Here is a 19432-nt window from a genome sequence, read left to right as displayed (position 1 = left end):
AAAAGAGAGGAAAGAATGATTCACAAGTTGTATTTGATGGCTGAGAAGTTTTCAAAACTTATTAATAACATCAAGCTGCATATCCAGTTACCTACAAACCCCAAAGAGGACAAAAAAGGAATCCATACTTGAGCACATCAGAGTAAAACTGCTGAAAACCAAAGGCAAAGAAAATTTTAAAAACAGCCAAAGAAATAAAATAGGCAAATTATCTGCAAGGGAGCGCTGGTGAGGTGGACAGTTCTCAACAGAAAGAATGGTAGTCAAAAGAAATGAAATGTTATCTTTAAAGCACTGAATGAAAATATCTGCCAGACTTACATTTTGTACCCAATGAAGGTAATTTCCAAGAATGAAAGAAGAATAAAAACATATCCAGACAAACAAAACAACATGTTAATCGCTCCACTGAGGGAATACTAAATGGTATTCTTCAAAGAGAAGGAAATGATCGCAGATGGAAGACCAGACATGTAAAAATAAATTAAGAACAATAAACTGGTAAATATGTAAATAAATTTAATAAATTTCACTCATATATTCACTTGGAAAATAATAATAATAATGACTTACTGAGTTAAAAAGTATGTGTATAACATACATACATGACTATAATGGTATAAAAATCAGGAGTGGATAGGCCGGGCGCGGTGGCTCACGCCTGTAATCCCAGCACTTTGGGAGGCCGAGGCAGGCAGATCACGAGGTCAGGAGATCGAGACCATCCTGGCTAACATGATGAAATCCCATCTCTACTAAAAATACAAAAAAAAATTAGCCGAGTGTGGTGGCGCGCCTGTAGTTCCAGCTACTCCGGAGGCTGAGGCAGGAGAATGGCGAGAACCCAGGAGGCGGAGCTTGCAGTGAGCCGAGATTGCGCCACTGCACTCCAGCCTGGGCGATAGAGTGAGACTCCGTTTTAAAAAAAAAATCAGGAGTGGATAAATAGAGTTAAAGTTCTGAGGTCTTCATATTATCTGTGAAGGTGGTAAAAGTGTCAATTAATATTAGACTTTGATATGTTAAGAATGCACTTGTGAGAACATATCTTCCGGGTAACTTGGATCTATGCTCCTGGGTCGCAGAATTAAATAATCTTAAAAAACAACAACAAAAAAGGAATGTACGTCGTAATCTCTACAAAATGGAATAACAAAACAACTCAATCCAAAAGTAGTAAGAAGAAAGAGAAAAGGAACATAAGCTAGATGGGAAGAGTAGAGAGCACTTGGTAAGATGATAGATTAACTGATTTGTTTGTTTTTAAATTTTAGAGACAGGGTCTCACTCTGCCACCCAGTCTGGAGCATAGTGACTCCATCATGACTCCCTGCCATCTCGGACCTCCTGGGCTCAAGCAATCCTCCTATCTCAGCCTCCTGAGTAGCTGGGACCACAGGCTTGCATCACCAAACTCAGGTTTTTTGTTTGTTTGTTTGTTTGTTTGTTTTTTAGCAACAGAGTTTCACTATGTTGCCCAGGCTGGTCTCACTCCTGGGCTCAAGAATTCCTCCCATCTCGACCTCCCAAAGTGTTGGGATGACAAGTCTAAGCCACTGGCCCAGCCAGTAGAATGATAGATTTAAGCCTAAACATGTCAGTAAATACATCAAATGTAAATAGATTAAGTGGCCAAATTGAAGACAAAAATTGTCAGACTGGCTTTTTAAAAAAAAAAAATTCAATACTAGATTTTATTATAAGATATATATCTGAAACATAGCACAGGGTTTTAGAAAAGTTGAAAGTAATATGATGGGAAAATGATTTAGCATGCCAAAAAAAAAAAAAAAAACAAAAGAAAGCTGTTTGTAGGCAATTGTAATATCCTTCATCTATCCTTCATCTCTCTTTTTTTTTTTTTTTTTTTGAGATGGAATCTCTCTCTGTCTCTTTGGGGTTTGTAGGTAATTGGATATGGAGCTTGATGTTATTAATAAGTTTTGAAAACTTCTCAGCCATCAAATACAACTTGTGAATCATTCTTTCCTCTCTTTTTGTGACTGATTACACATAGGTTAGATCTTTCCACTCCATCCTGTAATTCTCTTACTTTCTTCTTTATCTTTTTGTTTTCCTGTGTTTTACTCTGGATATTGCCTTCTGCCCAATAAAAGATTGAGCAGAAGGCAATATCCAGGGTAAAACACAGGAAAACAAATATCAGACAAAGTAAAGTTTATGGCAAAGAGCATTACTAGAGATCAAGAAGGCCGGGCGCAGTGGCTCACACCTATAATCCCAGCACCTTGGGAGGCTGAAACGGGTAAATCACCTGAGGTCAGGAGTTCAAGACCAGCCTGGCCAACATGGTGAAACCCCTGTCTCTACCAAAAATACAAAAATTACCCAGGTGTGGTGGCACACACCTATAATCCCAGCTACTCGGGAGACTGAAGAAGGAGAATTGCTTAGACCTGGGAGGTGGAGGTTGCAGTGAGCCGAGATCGTGCCACTGCACTCCAGCCTGGGCGACAGAGAGAGACTCCATCTCAAAAAAAAAAAAAAAAAGAGAGAGAGAGAGAGGGATATTACAAAATGATTTTTTAAAAGAAGGTTCAATTTGCCAGGAAGGTGTCAAAATTCTGTATTTGTTTGTACCTCAGTTACAGCCTCAAATATTTAATGCAAAAGTTGACAAAACTACAGGGAAGGAAGAAACCCACAATCATCTCGGTATTCAATAGAATAATTAGACCAAATTTTTAAAAGACAGGAAAAATATAGACGTTCTGAACCACACAATTAGCACTCTCGATCTAATGGATTACCCAGAACACTGACCCCACGACTGCATGACACATTCTTTTCAAGACAAAAATTGGTCATATGGTGTCTTTTAAATAACATCAAAAAATAGAAATCATCAAAGTATATTCGCAGATCCCAGTGCAACTAAGCTAAAAATCAGTAACAAAAAGATAACTAGAAAACCTCCGTATGTTTGGAAATTAAGAAATATACTTCAGAGAATATGGGAGGGAATAAGATACAGGACCCAGGTGGAAGGTTGCTTTTGCCAAGAGGAAGGACCCCCTTTTTGTTAACCTCCGCATGTCTGGCCCATAGCTGCACCGCCTCCCAATGCAGTTTTGAACAAGCTGAATTAATCATCCTGGGAAGTGTTCAAAAATGAGTCCAAATGGTGGACTCCAGGACTTCCTTGCTGACTTTCTTACTTTGATCAACTAACTCCATGGCATGATCTTAACAGTTGTAGTTCTCAAGGTTCCCTAAAAAGGAACTTCTTGTTCTCTCCAAGTTACAGACCCATCACTGAGGGGCAGGGAATGAAGTTAACTCCTCCACAAACTAAGTGCTGCTCAGGTCCACATCTAGATGTTTCGGTCCCACAAGCACCCAGAGCCTGACATTATTTTGTAAAAACAGATCCTGACAGAGCCAGGAGCAAGAAGAGCCGTCAACCCCATGTCTGTGAGGGAGCTGGGGCTTGGCAGGCACAGGCTTGGGTAGGGCCACAATGCTCCTCTGAATGGATTTTGGGTTAACCAGAGATGAAAAACTCAAGTTCAAGGTCAGAGGTCTTTTCCCAAGATGGACAGGTGGCAAAGGGGCCTATCAGAATCACAAGAGAAGCTTCATGAACATGAAATATTCTTCCCTGGGCCATTCCAGGCCACAGACTACAGGTTTTCCATCTTTCAGCCCTGAAAACTCTCTGCCTACTTCTTTTCTTTTTCACATGAAATCTTATCAGGGTTAACAGGTGAAACTGGAAGCAGTGAGAGCCCTGGAATCCCACTCTCTTGGCTACCCCCACTCTCCAGCCACCACCATGGCGCCTGGCCACAGACATCCTGAACTTTTAAAAGAGTATGTGTAACCAAATACCTATTTCAACCAAAAAAAAAAAAAAAAAGTCTTGAGAAAGTCTAGCTTTGAGTAAGGCAACTTCCTGGTACACACTCCAAAGTAAACCTGATGCAAAATGTATGAGTGAGGAAACGGGCCACATAGAGTTATTAATTGCAGACCTGCTAAAAACAGCGAATACTGGTGACACTCGTAAAGTAAAAAGTGGCCACACACACACAGCCCTTTCTTTGGGGTTAACAGTTATCAGTGGCCAGTCCAGCCCACCCTTTTTTTTTTTTTTTTTTTTTTGAGATGGAGTCTCGCTCTGTTGCCAAGGCTGGAGTGCAGTGGCGCAATCACAGTTCACTACAACCTCCATCTCCCCAGTTCAAGTGATTCTCCTACCTCAGTCTCCCAAGTAGCTGGGATTACAGGCATGCACCACCATGCCTGGCTAATATTTCTGTATTTTTTTAGTAGAGACGGGATTTTACCATGTTGGTTCAGGCTGGTCTTGAACTCCTGAACTCAAATGATCCACCTGCCTCAGCTTCCCAAAGTGCTGGGATTACAGGCATGAGCCATCACGCCTGGCCTAGCCTATACTATTTTGGAATAACAAAGTTCTTCCATCTGTAGATAGAACGTTTGTCCTACAAACAGCTAATCTAAAACAGTCCGACATCACATAACAATGATAAAATAGGGAGGGAGGGCCAACCCATGATCCCCTCCTCCACATCCACTGCCTCCCAGAAAAGCTTTCCCTGATGTGACTTGATAGGATGGTCTCAGCTCAGGCTGCGGATGCTGTTCAATCCACCAAAACAACAGCCCCAGGCAGGACATCTTACATGTTTGTATACCCCAGGTTCCGATTCCACAGGAGGGACGGGCTCTGCTCACGTCAAAAACATTAAAATGCACCCAGCCTCCCACATTCAATCGTTTCCGTTTAAACATTTCAAATGAACTGTATCACTCTGCTTTTCAAACAATTATTTATTTTGCCCAGTTTTTGGTTGTTCAAATTTTTGTTTGTTTGTTTGGGGACAGAGTCTCACTGTGTCACCCAGGCTGGAGTGCAGTGGTGCCATCTCAGCTCACCGCAGCCTTGACCTCCTGGGCTCAAGTGATCCTCCCCACTCAGCCTCCTGAGTAGCTGAGACTACAGGTGCACACTACCATACCCAACTAATTTTTTGTGTTTTTTTTTGTAGAGGCAAGGTCTTACTATGTGGTGCAGGCTGGTCTTGAACTCCCTGGCTCAAGTGATCCTCCCATTTCGGCCTCCCAAAGTGCTGGGATGACAGGCATGTGCCAATATGCCTGGTCTGTTGTTCGAATTTTGGATCCAAGAATATTTTCTCAGGTCTCAAACATTTTTGAGATCCTTGAAAATCTTGGTGATTCCATGCATTGCTGCTATCCCTAGTACCCATCGGATAAATCAGTCCTACCCTGTGAAGCTCACTGCAGGGTTTACTTGTGAGGAAAACATTGAGGACAGCGTTTGTTCTACTAAGCAGTGTCCTCTCTGTGTGGACCTTGAGTTCCTTGAGCACAAGGGCTGTGTGGTCTTTCTCACCCCCAGGTCCCCACACCAAGAGCCTGGCCTGGCATGCAACTGTTTAATGTTCAACTAGTGGTAATGCCTAAACTGGACTTCTGTGCGCTGTCTGAAAATCACCCTTCCTAGGGCATGTTGACCCCATTCCCCAATCCAGGAACACAGGCCACCACTCTTTAATATCTTTGAGCAAATTAGAAAAAAAAAATGCCTCCCCTGGGCTGTTACACTCCACTAGGAAATCCTTCCCTGGGGCTTACTCACGCCTTCCACGTCTTTCCACAGAGTTGGAATCCACCCCTCACCCTTACCAGGCCCACACACGTGCAGGCACACATCCACACACGGCAGGCTGTGTGCACACAGACGATTCCCTCGCCTTTATAGGTGCTATTCCTTTGACTTGAAAATCCCATCAATTCTAATCTGCACATACAAACTTCAGCGCCCAGCCCAAATATCACTTTCTTTGTGACTCCTCCCCCTACACCTCTCAGGCAGATTGCATCGCGTCCTCCTTTTTATTCCCATCACGGTGGAAGGTACCCCTATTTGAGTCTTGCCAGGTTGCATCAAATTTCTTTCTTCCAGGTTTGGTTCCCTGCTGAACTGTGTTCTCAAGGGGAAGAACCGTGTCTCAGTCATCTCAGTCTCCAATGCCTAGGATGAGACCTCTTTTTTTTTTTTTTTTTTTTTTTTGAGACAGAGTCTCGCTCTGTCGCCCAGGCTGGAGTGCAGTGGTGCGATCTCGGCTCACTGCAAGCTCCGCCTCCTGGGTTCACGCCATTCTCCTGCCTCAGCCTCCCGAGTAGCTGGGACTACAGGCGCCCGTCACCACGCCCGGCTAATATTTTGTATTTTTAGTAGAGACAGGGTTTCACTGTGTTAGCCAGGATGGTCTCGATCTCCTGACCTCGTGATCTGCCTGCCTTGGCCTCCCAAAGTGCTGGGATTGCAGGCTTGAGCCACTGCGCCCAGCCAAGACCTTTTTTATACATGGTGGTTTTTCAAAAAATGTTTTAGACTGAATGCAGAACTCGAGTCAAGTGACTCCTCAGCTCAAAATCTCTACAGAACCTTCCCCTTTGCTTCCTGGCTTTGTTTCAAACTCCTCCACCAGGCACGCGGAAGCTCAGTCCACAGCTCTCCGCTAGCCTCCCCACCTCACCTGCGTGGGCTCACCTGGGCTTCCAGGTGCTGCTGGTACAGCCCACCTCTGACACCTCCTTACCTCTGCGTCTTTACTCATCTGTCCCTCTACCTACAGTGCCATCTTCCCCTCTCCCCCTGTCAAAATTCTAGCCATCTTTCAAGGCCCGAGCCAAATGCCATTTTCTTTCTCTCTTCCCTTCCCTCCCCTCCCCTCCCCTCCCCTCCTTTTCCTTTCCTTTCCATTCTTTCTTGAGACAGAGTCTCCCTCTATCACCCAGGCTGGAATGCAGGGGCAGGATCTCAGCTTACTGCAACCTTTGTCTTCCAGGTTCAAGCGATTTTCCTGCCTCAGCTTCCTGAGTAGCTGGGACTATAGGCATGCACCACCATACCTGGCTAATTTTTGTATTTTTGTTAGAGATGGGGTTTCACCATGTTGGCCAGGCTGGTCTTGAACTCCTGACTTCAAGTGATCCACCTGCCTCAGCCTCCCAGAGTGCTGGGATTACAGGGTGAGCCCTCATGCCCAACCTCCAATGCCATTTTCTTCTTGAAGCGTCCCACCAGCAGATGTGACCTCCACTGTTGAAACCCACAGTGCTTTATCCTTCCCAAGCCATTCCCCGAACACTGCTCGGGGGTTGAATGATGTGTGTTTGTCATTAACGCACTTCGAGAGCAGGTATCTCCCGACTTCAGCATAGTGCAATCAGTGCACACAGTAGGTGCTCAGTGAATATTGGACCAAATGGACTTGAGCATCCATGCTACACCTGCAGATGGGAGAGGCAGCAAACTTATGTCCCAAGAACCAACATGACACAGATCTCTCTTATCCTCCCGTTTTTTAATCAATAAGGACAAAATTTGTGCTCAGGGGAGAAGGGCATAGCGTGCCCCTCCCTTCCTTCCTCAGCCAACAGTTTGGTTTCCCTTCTAGAGAGGTGAGAGAAGGTGTGACAGGCCAAGTTTCCTTTGCTCCACCCCGTCGTGTTTCCCCCAAACACCCAGCGTAAGTTCACGTCTGGCAGAGTTGCTTTCCATCTCCTGCAGGCTGGAGTCGGCTCACCTGCAGTAGGCACTCAGCACAACTCTGCGAGACCGGCTCACCTGCACCCAGCACTCAGCACAGCTTCCAGCATGCAGAGCCTCCCCACTGCCACCTGGGCCACCTTGATCCTCGGCCTGGCCTTTGCCTCTCTCCACTCGGCTTGCTCGGCAGGTAGCGTTATGAGCTTTATTCGTGGCCAGGCTGGGAAGGGGGAGGGAAGGAGGGAAAAGAGAGGTGGGAGGGAAAGGAGGAGGAGGAGGGGGAAGATTCTTTGGCCAGGGTTGGTCCTGCACAAAGGAAGGAGGAAACAGAACTTTCTCATCTGAAGGATTAGGCAGGGGGTGGGAGGTGGGGCTGGGGTGGGGGTGGTCTTAGGTTGGCCTAAGACAGAGATCAGGTACTCAATTCCTCATCTAGGGCAGGAGCAGTCACCTCTCTTGGCCTTTCCCACACAGAAAGGAAAAAGTTATTTGCTGGAGTCTCACCCATCAGAGGACCAAAATGACATCTCTTGGTCCGCTGTGTCCTGAAGGCTCCTTCTCAGCCCCCTGAGCTCTCGTGCTTTGCAATCCTCTCCGTGCACATTTGTGTCTGACCTTCCCTTTCCTAAGTCCTCTGTCCCTCTCTGTCCCCTGTACTTTCTCTGCGACTTTCACAGAACCTGACTGCCAGGAGGGCTGCCATTCACTGTCTCCCACCCTCCTGCCTCCCCGGGCACTGGAAATGTGGGTTATCTCCCTATTTTCCTACAGAGGCTGGAAGGCTGATCTACACCCGCTGCCTTGCCCTGCCAGGCCGGGGTCTGCAACTCATGGCAGAGGGACCTTGGTTACCATCTCATGCTCCTGGCTTTGATCTTGTTCTCAGCTACCTCAGACCATCACCACATTTTCTATGCCCTGCAACACTCTCCCGCTCCCAAAACCAACCCTGCACCCCAAAGTCCTGTATCTGCCCCTCTCATCCTCAGACTCTCTTCTGCAGCCACTGCCAGGGGTATTGGTGTTGAGGTTCAAGACGTGTGCTCTTGAGCCGCTGAGCCTGAACCCAACTCCATCTTCCATGACTCACTAGCTATGCAACCTCAAGCAAATTACTTTCCCTCTCTATGCCCAGTTTCCTCCTTTATCTCATGGGGACTATCATAGTGCTTGTCAAGAGAAATTAATATAATTTCATGTAAAGAACTCTACTAAAAACATAGAAAATTAGCCAGACGTGGTGGCGGGCGCCTGTAGTCCCAGCTACTCGGGAGGCTGAGGCAGGAGAATGGCGTGAACCCGGGAGGCGGAGCTTGCAGTGAGCTGAGATCGGGCCACTGCACTCCAGCCTGGGCGAAAGAGCAAGACTTCATCTCAAAACAAAAACAAAAACAAAAAAACAATAACAACAACAAAAGAAATAGCCCATAGAACGCACACAGTGAATGTCAGCAATTATAGTAAGCACATTCATTTTATTTTCCAGCTTCACCCCTCTCCAAATTAGAGTGCTGTTTCTTTCTACTCACCCTGACAGTGCCTTGCTTGTGATGGGAGCTGAAAATTAGAAGACAAGTTTAACTGCACTGAATTGTTGGGTCTTCCCAGCAGCTTTTCCTGTGGAATAGCCCCAAGTGGGCCAGTCCCTCCCTCGCTTCTGGCTCTGCTTATAAGGGAGGAGGGTGATGTTTAAATTCTTAGGAATTTTCACCGGGGCTATTTCATTTGAACCACAGAAAATTACTGATATCGAACAATTTTGACCTATAACAATGGCAATTTCATAAGCTTGAACCTAACCCTAGCATTCAGCCAACTAGGGTTTTTTTCCACTCACTTTGGAAGAGGACAACTTCCATTCTAGGTGTAGAGGTGAGATGAAAGTCAGGGCCAAGGAAGTTATTTGAGTCATAAGGAAAATTAGAATAGTGAGGAATCAGTTTCTCCAAAACAAATAAAGACCAGGCTCTAAGCCATTTAGCTGTAAATAATTTACAGTAACAGATTGCATCGAGGCAATTACTATACTTTAAGCAGGACATTGGAGTGGCTTGGGGGTTGGGTGGCATAAAATTAGTCTCAGCAGCAATTTCATGGTTTTAGCTAAACAGCAGGTTTCTTCTTAACTCGTCCTGCTGTGTGACAACACACACCTTTGAAGGACACGCTGACCCATAGTCAGGGGAGCCTTGAGAGTTTCCACACCCACCACCTTTTTTTTTTTCCTTTTTGCATTCCCAAAGAAGCAGAATGAACAGTAATATAATTTCTAGGAAGGTTCTTCCAATCCTCTCTTGGTTTCCATCTATCTAGGTCAGCATTAGCACTGTCTAATAATAGAATTTACACTGAGGGTGGAAACGTCCCATGTCTGAATGGTGCTTCCAATATGGTAGCCACTATTCACACGTGGCAATGGAACCCTTGGCATGTGTCTAATGTAACCAAGAAGCTGAGTTTTTTACTGAATTTAAATGTAATAAATTTAAACAGCCACAAGTGGCTAGTGGCTGCCGTATTGAACAGTATGAACTTAGAGGTCATCTCTCTTCTTATCGTCAGTTATGGACAGGAACCTGGATGCCTCAGATCCCTAACCCAATCCCACACCCCAAGCCAACAGGACTTTAAGAATTCATGCTGAAGTCCTTTTCATCTTTCCACTCCTTGCTCACGAATCAATCTATGTGCTGCGTATTCCGGCAATCTCTGGGCTTGTCTGTATGATGTTTAATTTTCTTTGACAGCCATCATTCTGGAGGCTGGAAGTCCAAGATCAAGGTGTTGATGGCTTGATTTCTCCTGAGGCCTCCCTGCTTGGGTTGCAGATAGATGCCTTCTCACTGGGTCCTCACATGGACTTTTCTCTGTGCATGTATGCTGCTGATGTTTCTTCTTCTTCTTCTTCTTTTTTTAGATGGAGTTTCGCTCTTGTCACCCAGGCTGGAGTGCAATGGTGTGATCTCAGCTCACTGCAACCTCCACCTCCGGGGTTCAAGCGATTCTGCTGCCTCAGCCTCCCAAGTAGCTGGGATTACAGGCATGCACCACCACGCCCAGCTAATTTTTGTATCTTTAGTAGAGATGGGGTTTCACCATGTTGGCCAGGCTGGTCTTGAACTCCTGACCTCAGGTGATCTGCCCACCTCGGCCTCCCAAAGTGTTGGGATTACAGGTATGAATCACTGCACCCGGCCTCTTCCTCGTCTTCTAAGGACCCTGCCATATTGGATTAGGGCCCACCCACAGGACCTCATTTAAGCTTAACTGCGTCTTTGAAGGCCCCATCTTCAAATACAATCACACCGTGGGTTAGGACTTCAACATATGAAACTGGGGAGAGGGGAACATAATTCGGTCCATAACAGGGAGTTAGCTGGTTGCAGAAAGCCTCAATATGCCCATTCTGGAGCTTCTATAATACTTTTATAATACTCACTACGGATTTACAAAAAATATTTCAAAATCTATGCCTGGGAATGGCTTTTGCTGGTGCCTGAGACTATCTCCCATCTTTTCTTCCAGAAGCAAGCAGCAGCAACAGCTCAACCTTGACCGCTCACCACCCAGACCCTGGGACCCTGGAGCTGTGCCTCAGTAAGCTTCTCCTACCAACTGCTCTAACCCCAGAACTGGCCCTCAGCCTGGGAGGGAAACAAAGGCCTCCCCGCTTTCCGTTGGTTGGTGTCAAGTGGCCAAGGGCCTTCCTGGCCTTCCTGTGCACCAGTGTGGTTTGTCCCAGAACTATATGCAGAGCAGGTCTAAAAGGCTTTCTTGGCTCTGATCCCCATCTAGGTGCACAATCTTTGACACAGATCACTTTAATGACCCATCCCAGGTCAGCAGCTAACAATGCCCTAGGTTCAAATACTTGAAGAAGTTTGGAGGTGGAAAGGCCATAAAAAATCATCTAGTCCAACTTCCACCCAATGCAAGAGCTTGGTTTTGCTATCCTTGACATACATATTTCTTCTTCTTCTGTGCACGTTCTTCCTCTTCTTGCATACTTCTAGCCACAAGGCGCTCAGTAATCCATACAGCAACCACTATTATGCATGTCTAGCTAATAGAAAGTTTTGCAGCTGGGCACAGTGGCTCACGCCTATAATCCCAGCACTTTGGGAAGCCGAGGTGGGTAGATCACCTGAGGTCGGGAGTTTGAGACTAGCCTGACCAACATGGTGAAACCCCATCTCTACTAAAAATACAAAAAAATTATCAGGTATCTACTAAAAATACAAAAAAATACAGGTGGTGGCATGCACCTGTAGTGCTAGCTACTAGGGAGGCTGAGACAGAAGAATTGCTTGAACCTGGGAGGCAGAGGTTGCAGTGAGCTGAGATTGCACCACTGCACTCCAGCCAGGACAACACAGTAAGACTCCTGCTCAAAAAGAAAAGAAGAACATTTTGCTTTCTTTTGTCTGGTTCCCTTTATCCGGCCCTCATTGAATGACCGAATGCATTAACTTGGGCACTTCAAAGGAAGGGTAGGCTGGGCGTGGGGGGTCATGCCTGTAATCCCAGCACTTTGGGAGGCCAAGGCAGGTGGATCACTTGAGACCAGCAGTTCAAGACCAGCCTGGCCAACAGGGCGAAACCCCTTCTCTACTAAAAACACAAAACGTTAGCCAGATGTGGTGGTGCGCACCTGTAATCCCAGCTACTTGGGAGGCTAAGGCAGGAGAATTGCTTGAATCCAGAAGGTGGAGGTTGCAGTGAGCCGAGATCATGCCACTGCACTCCAGCCTGGGCGACAGAGTGAGACTCTGTCTCAAAAAGAAAAAAAAAAAAAGGAAGGGTATTAGGGAATAATACATAGAGGTTAAGAGTATGGCTTCAGAGTCCTGCAGACTTGGTTTGAGTTCTCCTTCTTCCATCTTGTGACCTTGGGCAAGTTACAGCCTCAGTTTCTTCATGTAAAATGGGAATAAAAATTGCACCTGTCACTTTGTGAGGAAGGCATAAGCTAATGTGTAAAAGCACACAGCACAGTGCATGGCACGTAGTAGACCCACATCAGTGTCAGCTACCGCACTGTGACTGTTCTGTTAGTATTAATGGTAGAGAAGCCTGGGTGGGACTGGTGGTGCATGCCGTCGTCCTTACTCTCCCTTCCCCACCAGACGTGGACTTCTGCCCACAAGCAGCCCGGTGCTGCCGCGCAGGAGTGGACGAGTACGGCTGGATCGCGGCGGCTGTTGGCTGGAGCCTCTGGTTCCTCACCCTCATCCTGCTCTGTGTGGACAAACTGATGAAGCTGACTCCAGATGAGCTCAAGGACTTGCAAGCATGAGACCCAGGCTCGGTGCACAAAACAGTGATCGCCACCAATTTGTGGCTAATGGGGAAGGGGAGTAGGGCTATCATGGTTTCTATTATTTAAGTCATTTTCACCTTTAAGCTTCAGTTACTTTTACAAGGGAAAGAAGAAAGAGCGGGAGAACCAAGTGAGGCAAGCCACTGCTGCCCTTGCATGCTGCTACCAAGGGCCCCTGGGCCTTCTGAGCCCAGGTGACTCCTCTCTCAAGATAGTCCTTCTGGAATTTGTCCTGTTTTAACCTTTCTTCTAGGCACCAAGGGAGGTACACAAGAAACTATAAGACTTAGTCTCATCGTCAACATGTTCAGAAACAAATGCATAACCTTCTCACCAAAACCAGGTCATTGGCTTCTCTCCCTGCTTGAGTCCCGGGCTTAACTGTCATTTCAGAATGTGAGAATCAGTCAGGTATGGTAGCTCATGCCTGTAATCCCAGCATTTTGGGAGGCAGAGGTGGGCAGATCACTCAAGGTCAGGAGTTCCAGATCAGCCCGGTCAACATGGTGAAACCCTGTCTCTACTAAAAATACAAAAATTAGCCAGGTGTGGTGGTGCACACCTGTAATCCTAGCTACTTGGGAGGCTGAGGCAGGAGAATCTCTTGAACCTGGGAGGCGGAGGTTGCAGTGAACCAAGATCATGCCACTGCACTCCAGCCTGGGGGACAGAGCGAGACTCTGTATCAAAAAAAAAATGTGAGGATTGGTTGGGCATGGTGGCTCATGCCTATAATCCCAGCACTTTGAGAGACTGAGACAGGAGGATCACTTTAGCCGAGAAATTCAAGACCAGCCTAGGCAAGATGGCAAGACCTTGTCTCTATTAAAATTTTTTTAAAGTTAAAAATAAAAATGTGAGAATCCCCTTGACACTCCCACCATCTTCACCCACCTCGGGTCCTTCTCCAGCTCTCCTTCTGGCTTCATCCTGTCTTCCATGGCTCTCCTGTCCCACCCATTCTCCCCGCCGGGTGCCCTACGTCTGGCCTTCACTGCCTTCCCCTAGGGATATTGCATTCTGTCCTCACTGCCTTGAGGATCTTCCTCCCCAGCTCTTCACTTCCTATGGGCAGCTGCCAGGGTAGGAGCTGTCACCTCCTGCTGGCAACAGTCAGTAGTTCCTAAGGACTAAAACTTCTCAGCCCAGCATTCAGCTCTCTGTAGGAGTCCATCTGTCCCCCAGCACATGCAGGAGTAAGGACTCTGACTGGCCCACTCCTCATCCTGGTGTCTTCAGCTTCCGGCTGCCATTTTCTTGTCTGGGATGGCTGCTTCCCAGCTCCACCTCCAGAATCAAGGATATTCCTCCAAACCCAGCTTGAACGCTTGATCTGCCTGGAGCCTTCCTGGTCATCCTCGGGTGACCTGGAGCTGGTGCTCTTAGCGCACTTCTGTTCCGCCCTGACGTGCAGCAGTTGTGAATGGGCCCCTCCGTAGTTTATCCTTCCTCACCCCGCTGGGGCATAGTACCCTATGCAAGTTTGTCCAGCGAGTGCATGGGTGAATTAATGAATGAATGAACAAATGAGTCTTTGCCCTAGACGACTTAAGGTCCTCACTCGGCATTAGGAGCCTCCACTTTTCTCCAGATGGTTGAAATAACCAGCCTCTGAAGGAGCCAGTGGTTTGGTCACTGCTCTCTCAAATTACAGTCATTGTCACTTAGCGTGGAGAGTGGACGTTGCACATTACTGTGAACCCTTGCAGAGGAGGGGAGGGCAGGTTTATCAGAAGAAAGGACAAAATGACTCCTTATGAAGCAATTTCTGCCCTCTGTGAGAAAACATGTATTTAGATCAGACAAACTCTAGTCAAAATACAAAAAAGAAAAACAAAAGACCTCTGAAATAGGAACAATCTCTCGAAGAGGCAAATGACTCAAAACTGCTCAATTGCTCTTTCAGAAAATCTAAGTAAACTTCCCTGACAACAGAAACTGAAGAGGTTGCCTGGTTCATCTTGTAGTCTTCCAAAACAGCAGATAATTTCTGAATCTCAGATGTTCAATCAGTACAATGGGATGGATTTCTTGTTCCTAAGTGTTAAATGATCACATACATAAAAGCGTCTGAGCCTGAGCAACATAGTGAGTCCCTGTCTCTACAAAAATAAAAATAAAATAATTAGCCAGGCATGGTGGAGCACACTGATAGTCCCAGCTACTCAGGAGGCTGAGGTAGGCAGATCACTTGAGCTAGGGAGTTCAAGGCTGCAGTGAGCCATGTTCACGCCACTGCACTCCAGCCTGGGCAACAAAGTGAGACCCTATCTGGAAAAAAAAAAAAAAAAAAGTGTCTGCATATTGCCTGGTGCATTTTGTGGATAGACAATATGAATATGTGTTCCATGTTTTTAGAAATTCAAAGGAAGAGTTTCCACAATATGTGATGGTTTATTTCCCAAGAGATGAAAAGATTCATTAAGGTGCATGCTTTGATTTAACATCTGCAAACATTTAAAAAATATAACAGTGTGTGACATAGCAGTGAGAGTACTATCTTTTTTTAAGAAGGGAAATTAAGATTTATTTCTGGCCTATGTGAACAGAAATAAGTCACTTTATCTCACTGGGCACCAATTTTCTATGTGGAAAATAGAAGAATTGGACCAAATTAGCAGTTTCAAGCTGAGCCGCAAAAGTTCACGGAGCCATTTCAGTCGCTTCATGGAATCGAAGTGAGCATGAGGCCCACTGTTCTTTCAACCTGAGCAGCTTGGCTCTTGTGTCATACATTAAACCTTGTGGTAGGGTTTTCTTTTTTTTTTTTTCTGCTTTAATAAGTGAAGGATCAGGGCACCAGTTGGTATCTGAGGTGTCCTCCTGTCTGGGGAACCCCATAGATTCTTAGACTACCTTAAAGTGAAAAGTATGTGCAGTCTGACATCTCACATTAAAATGTAGGCATTTTGTCAATTGCTTTTCTTTCATGTACACAAGCGAAAGGATAGAATGAATCAATTCAACCATTCTTTTCCTTGAGACTGTAAAGAAAATGGCTCTATAGTTTGATGGTTCTACTTCCAGGATGCTACCTCTCAGATTTATTCTCAACAGAAAATGTTTTGATTACAGCAGACCAGATCTTTATCTGTCAATAAGTTAAAAAAGGTAATCTGGGCTGGATGTGGTGGCTCACGCCCGTAATTCCAGCACTTTGGGAGGCCAAGACCGGAGGATTGCTTGAGCCCAGGAATTTGAGACCAGCCCGGGCAACACAGCGAAACCCCATCTCTACAAAAAATACGAAAAAATTATTTGGGACTGGTGGCGCATGCCTGTGGTCCCAGCTACGTGGGAGGCTGAGGTGAGAAGATCATTTGAGCCCAGGAGGCTGAGGCTGCAGTGAGCTATGATCTTGCCATTGCACTCCAGCCTGGGGGACAGAGTGAGATCTTGCCTCAAAAAGAAAAAAAGAAAAAAGAAAATCTGAGAGGGAAAGCAGGCATCAACTTCCAGCAATCTAAAAATTTCCTAACTTAAAGCAACAGAACTTACCTAATGGTAGATGGACTTTTCATTTTAAAACTTTGCCTTTAGCAGTGGACACTGTCCTCAATATAGCTACAGTTTATGTAACACAGAGTCCATATGATATGGGGCATGCCTGTATCAAAATGTCATATGTAGAAATAAAGTATTACATATTAAGGTGTGGCATAATTATCTGACTTTAAAAATCATCATTTAGTGGCCCAGCATGGTGGCTCATGCCTGTAATCCCAGCACTTTGGGAGGCCGAGGCAGGCAGATCACCTGAGGTCAGGAGTTTGAGACCAGCCTGGTCAACATGGTGAAACCTTGTTTCTACGAAAAATACAAAAAATTAGCCAGGTGTGGTGGTGGGTCCCTGTAATCCCAGCTACTTGCCGGGGTGGGGCAGGAGAATTGCTTGAACCTTGGAGGCAGAGTTTGCAACAAGCCAAGATTGGGCCACTGCACTCCAGCCTAGGAGACAGAATGACACTCTGTCTCAAATAAATAAATAAATTACATTAAATAAAAATCATCATTTAAAAATCTATTCCTGGCCGGGCACGGTGGCTCAAGCCTGTAATCCCAGCACTTTGGGAGGCTGAGACGGGAGGATCATGAGGTCAGGAGATCGAGACCATCCTGGCTAACACGGTGAAACCCCATCTCTACTAAAAAACACAAAAAACTAGCCGGGCGAGGTGGCGGGCGCCTGTAGTCCCAGCTACTCAGGAGGCTGAGGCAGGAGAATGGCGCAAACCCGGGAGGTGGAACTTGCAGTGAGCCGAGATCCGGCCACTGCACTCCAGCCTGGGCAACAGAGCGAGACTCCATCTCAAAAAAAAAAAAAAAATCTATTCCTGGCTGGGTGCGGTGGCTCACGCCTGTAATCCAAGCACTTTGGGAGTCTGAGGTGGGCGGATCACCTGAGGTCGGGAGTTCAAAACCAGCCTGACCAACATGGAGAAACCCCGTCTCTACCAAAATTACAAAATTAGCTGGCATGGTGGCACATGATTGTAATCCCAGCTACTTGGGAGGCTGAGACAGGAGAATTGCTTGAACCCAGGAGGCAGAGGTTACGGTCAGCCAGGATCGCACCATTGCACTCCAGCCTAGGCAACAAGAGCAAAATTCCATCTCAAAAAAAAAATATATATATATATATATATATTCATATGCATGACACCTAACGCAAACAAAACAAATATACAATTTTTTATTAACAATTAAATTTTACAGCATGTAAGATTAATCAGCTGGACCTGGTGGTGCACATCTGTAGTCCCACCTACTGTGGAATCTGAGGAGGGAGGACGGCTTGGGCCCAGTGATTAATTGCTTTGAGGGTGTAATGCCCAGTGATCATGCCTGTGAATAGCCACTGCACTCTAGCCTGGGTGACACAGCAAGACATTGTCTCTAAAATAAAACAAAGCAAAACAAAAAATTAATCAAAAACAAGTCTTAGGATAGCTTGAGCCTTGTCTTAGTCATTTTGGACTGCTGTAACAAATTATCATAGACTGGGTAGCTTTTAAACAACAGACATTTATTTCTCATGGTTCTGGAGGCTGGAAGTCTGAGATCAGGGTGCCAGCACGGGTGGTTTCTGGGGAAGGTCCACTTCTTGATTCATGGACAGCCGTCCTCTCGTTGCATCTCATGCGGTGGAAAGAGGGCAAAGGAGTTCTCTGGAGCCCCTCCTACAAGGGCACTAATCCCAATCGTGAGGGCTCCACCCTTATGACCTAATCACCTCCTAAAGGCCCCACCTCCAAATACCATCACCTTGGGCACTAGGATTCAACATGAATTTTAGGGGGACACAAATATTCAGTCTATGGGAGACCTCATTTCTACAAAAATATACCAAAGCATATTTTTAAACTTGGAGAAATGTTAATCTAGATGTTTCTGACGAAGAAATTGCTCTGTCTGAACCCCAGTATCCATTCTGAAGTCATCTATAGGGGATCTTCCTTGCCATGTGGTAGGAGTGCCTTGTAAACACCCTCTGCCTGGCATCTACTTCCAGCCTTACCTGGCTCCAGCCCCTCCTCCTCACTTCTTCGAGAGTGATCTGTCTAATACATAAATAAGCAATCAAATCACCCCCTTCCAAAATCCTTCTGTGGCTCTGCACAGCTGACAGAACAGGATTTTTACTCAAGGTGAGCCAAAAGAGCTCTGTAATTGGATCTCCAGACATTTCTCTAGCTTTACCTCTTGCATATCCTTCATGCAAACAGGGTTCAAAATGATTCCCATTCCCTAAACACTCTAACCTCCTGGCCTTCATTTTTGCTGTTCACATGGCCTGGAATGTACATACCCTTCCCCAGAGGAAGACCTGCTGTGAACCAAGAGAAGCTTCAACTTAAGCCTCCCTTATTTGAATGGGCCCCTCCGAGGCCCTCAGTTTAATACTGTATTTCTAATTTTGTATCCTTTTCTTTTCTAAAGGCAGCCTCCCTTAAATGTCTACATTTAAGGCCCCATAAACCTGGGCCTGCCCTTGCTTCCCCTCGTCCTCCCCGGCCCCCAACTCCCGGCTGGATTTTGGTTTACTGGGATTGGTCTTCCAAGTCAAGTTGCCTCTTCCTCCCTGGATGGACACACATACACACACACACACACACACACACACACACACACACACACCCTCCTTGACCAAACTCTAGCCAGGGTTTCTTTTGAGCCCTCTTCTCGACTAGACCTTAACCTTGGCTTATAAAAACTACAGACTCTCAGCATAAATGATTTCATCCACTCTCTTCCCCTCACATTTAAAGACTTGACCAAACACTAACACAGCCTCTAACAGCTCCAGGCTGCACCCCTAGGATGAGCAGGAGGTGGAGACCCTGCCCGGGAGATGCAGCTAGAGGTGAGTGATGCCAGGCCAGGTCCCAGGCACATCATGTGCACGGCACAAAGGTGCTGTTCCCATCCAAACGGAGCTAACCTATGTGAGAGCTGGGGGTGGCAGGGGTGGGGAATTCAGGACTCTCATCCAAGTCCTGGGGAAGCCAGAAGCCCCCCTCCAGTAAACCCCTCTAACACAC

General features: G+C 46.2%; 3 protein-coding genes across 6 annotated transcripts in view; 1 reads left to right on the top strand and 2 right to left on the bottom strand.

Annotated features, from left to right (window-relative positions):
• Positions 1-7737, bottom strand: part of LOC105471305 (ATPase H+ transporting V0 subunit a4) — a 91868-nt gene extending 84131 nt beyond the window's left edge. The window contains exon 1 of one of the 2 annotated variants that reach the window (XM_071094403.1): positions 7649-7737. The gene's annotated coding sequence lies outside the window, so the exon portion shown is untranslated. Of the gene's footprint in view, positions 1-7607 lie in introns of both variants that reach the window. The other variant, XM_071094406.1, reaches the window with a different exon arrangement.
• The window catches only part of LOC105471308 (KIAA1549 ortholog), a 201853-nt gene that overhangs the window by 10711 nt on the left and 171710 nt on the right, over positions 1-19432 (bottom strand). The gene's annotated exons all lie outside the window — the stretch shown is intronic.
• LOC105471307 (transmembrane protein 213) lies at positions 7677-16542 on the top strand. 2 transcript variants are annotated; one of them, XM_011723721.3, is made up of 3 exons: positions 7677-7760; positions 11096-11167; positions 12697-16542. In XM_011723721.3, the coding sequence occupies exons 1-3, from the start codon at positions 7679-7681 to the stop codon at positions 12864-12866; spliced, it is 324 nt and encodes a 107-aa protein (XP_011722023.1). In that variant the 5' UTR covers positions 7677-7678; the 3' UTR covers positions 12867-16542. The 2 variants fall into 2 exon arrangements, with proteins under 2 accessions (XP_011722023.1, XP_070950513.1); XM_071094412.1 differs by having other exon boundaries at positions 7678-7760; positions 11099-11167; positions 12697-16518.

Source organism: Macaca nemestrina, chromosome 4 (genome assembly GCF_043159975.1).
Source record: "Macaca nemestrina isolate mMacNem1 chromosome 4, mMacNem.hap1, whole genome shotgun sequence".
NCBI lineage: Eukaryota > Metazoa > Chordata > Mammalia > Primates > Cercopithecidae > Macaca > Macaca nemestrina.
The sequence above is the reverse complement of the archived record's forward strand: the minus strand, read 5'-3'. Positions and strand labels throughout refer to the sequence as shown.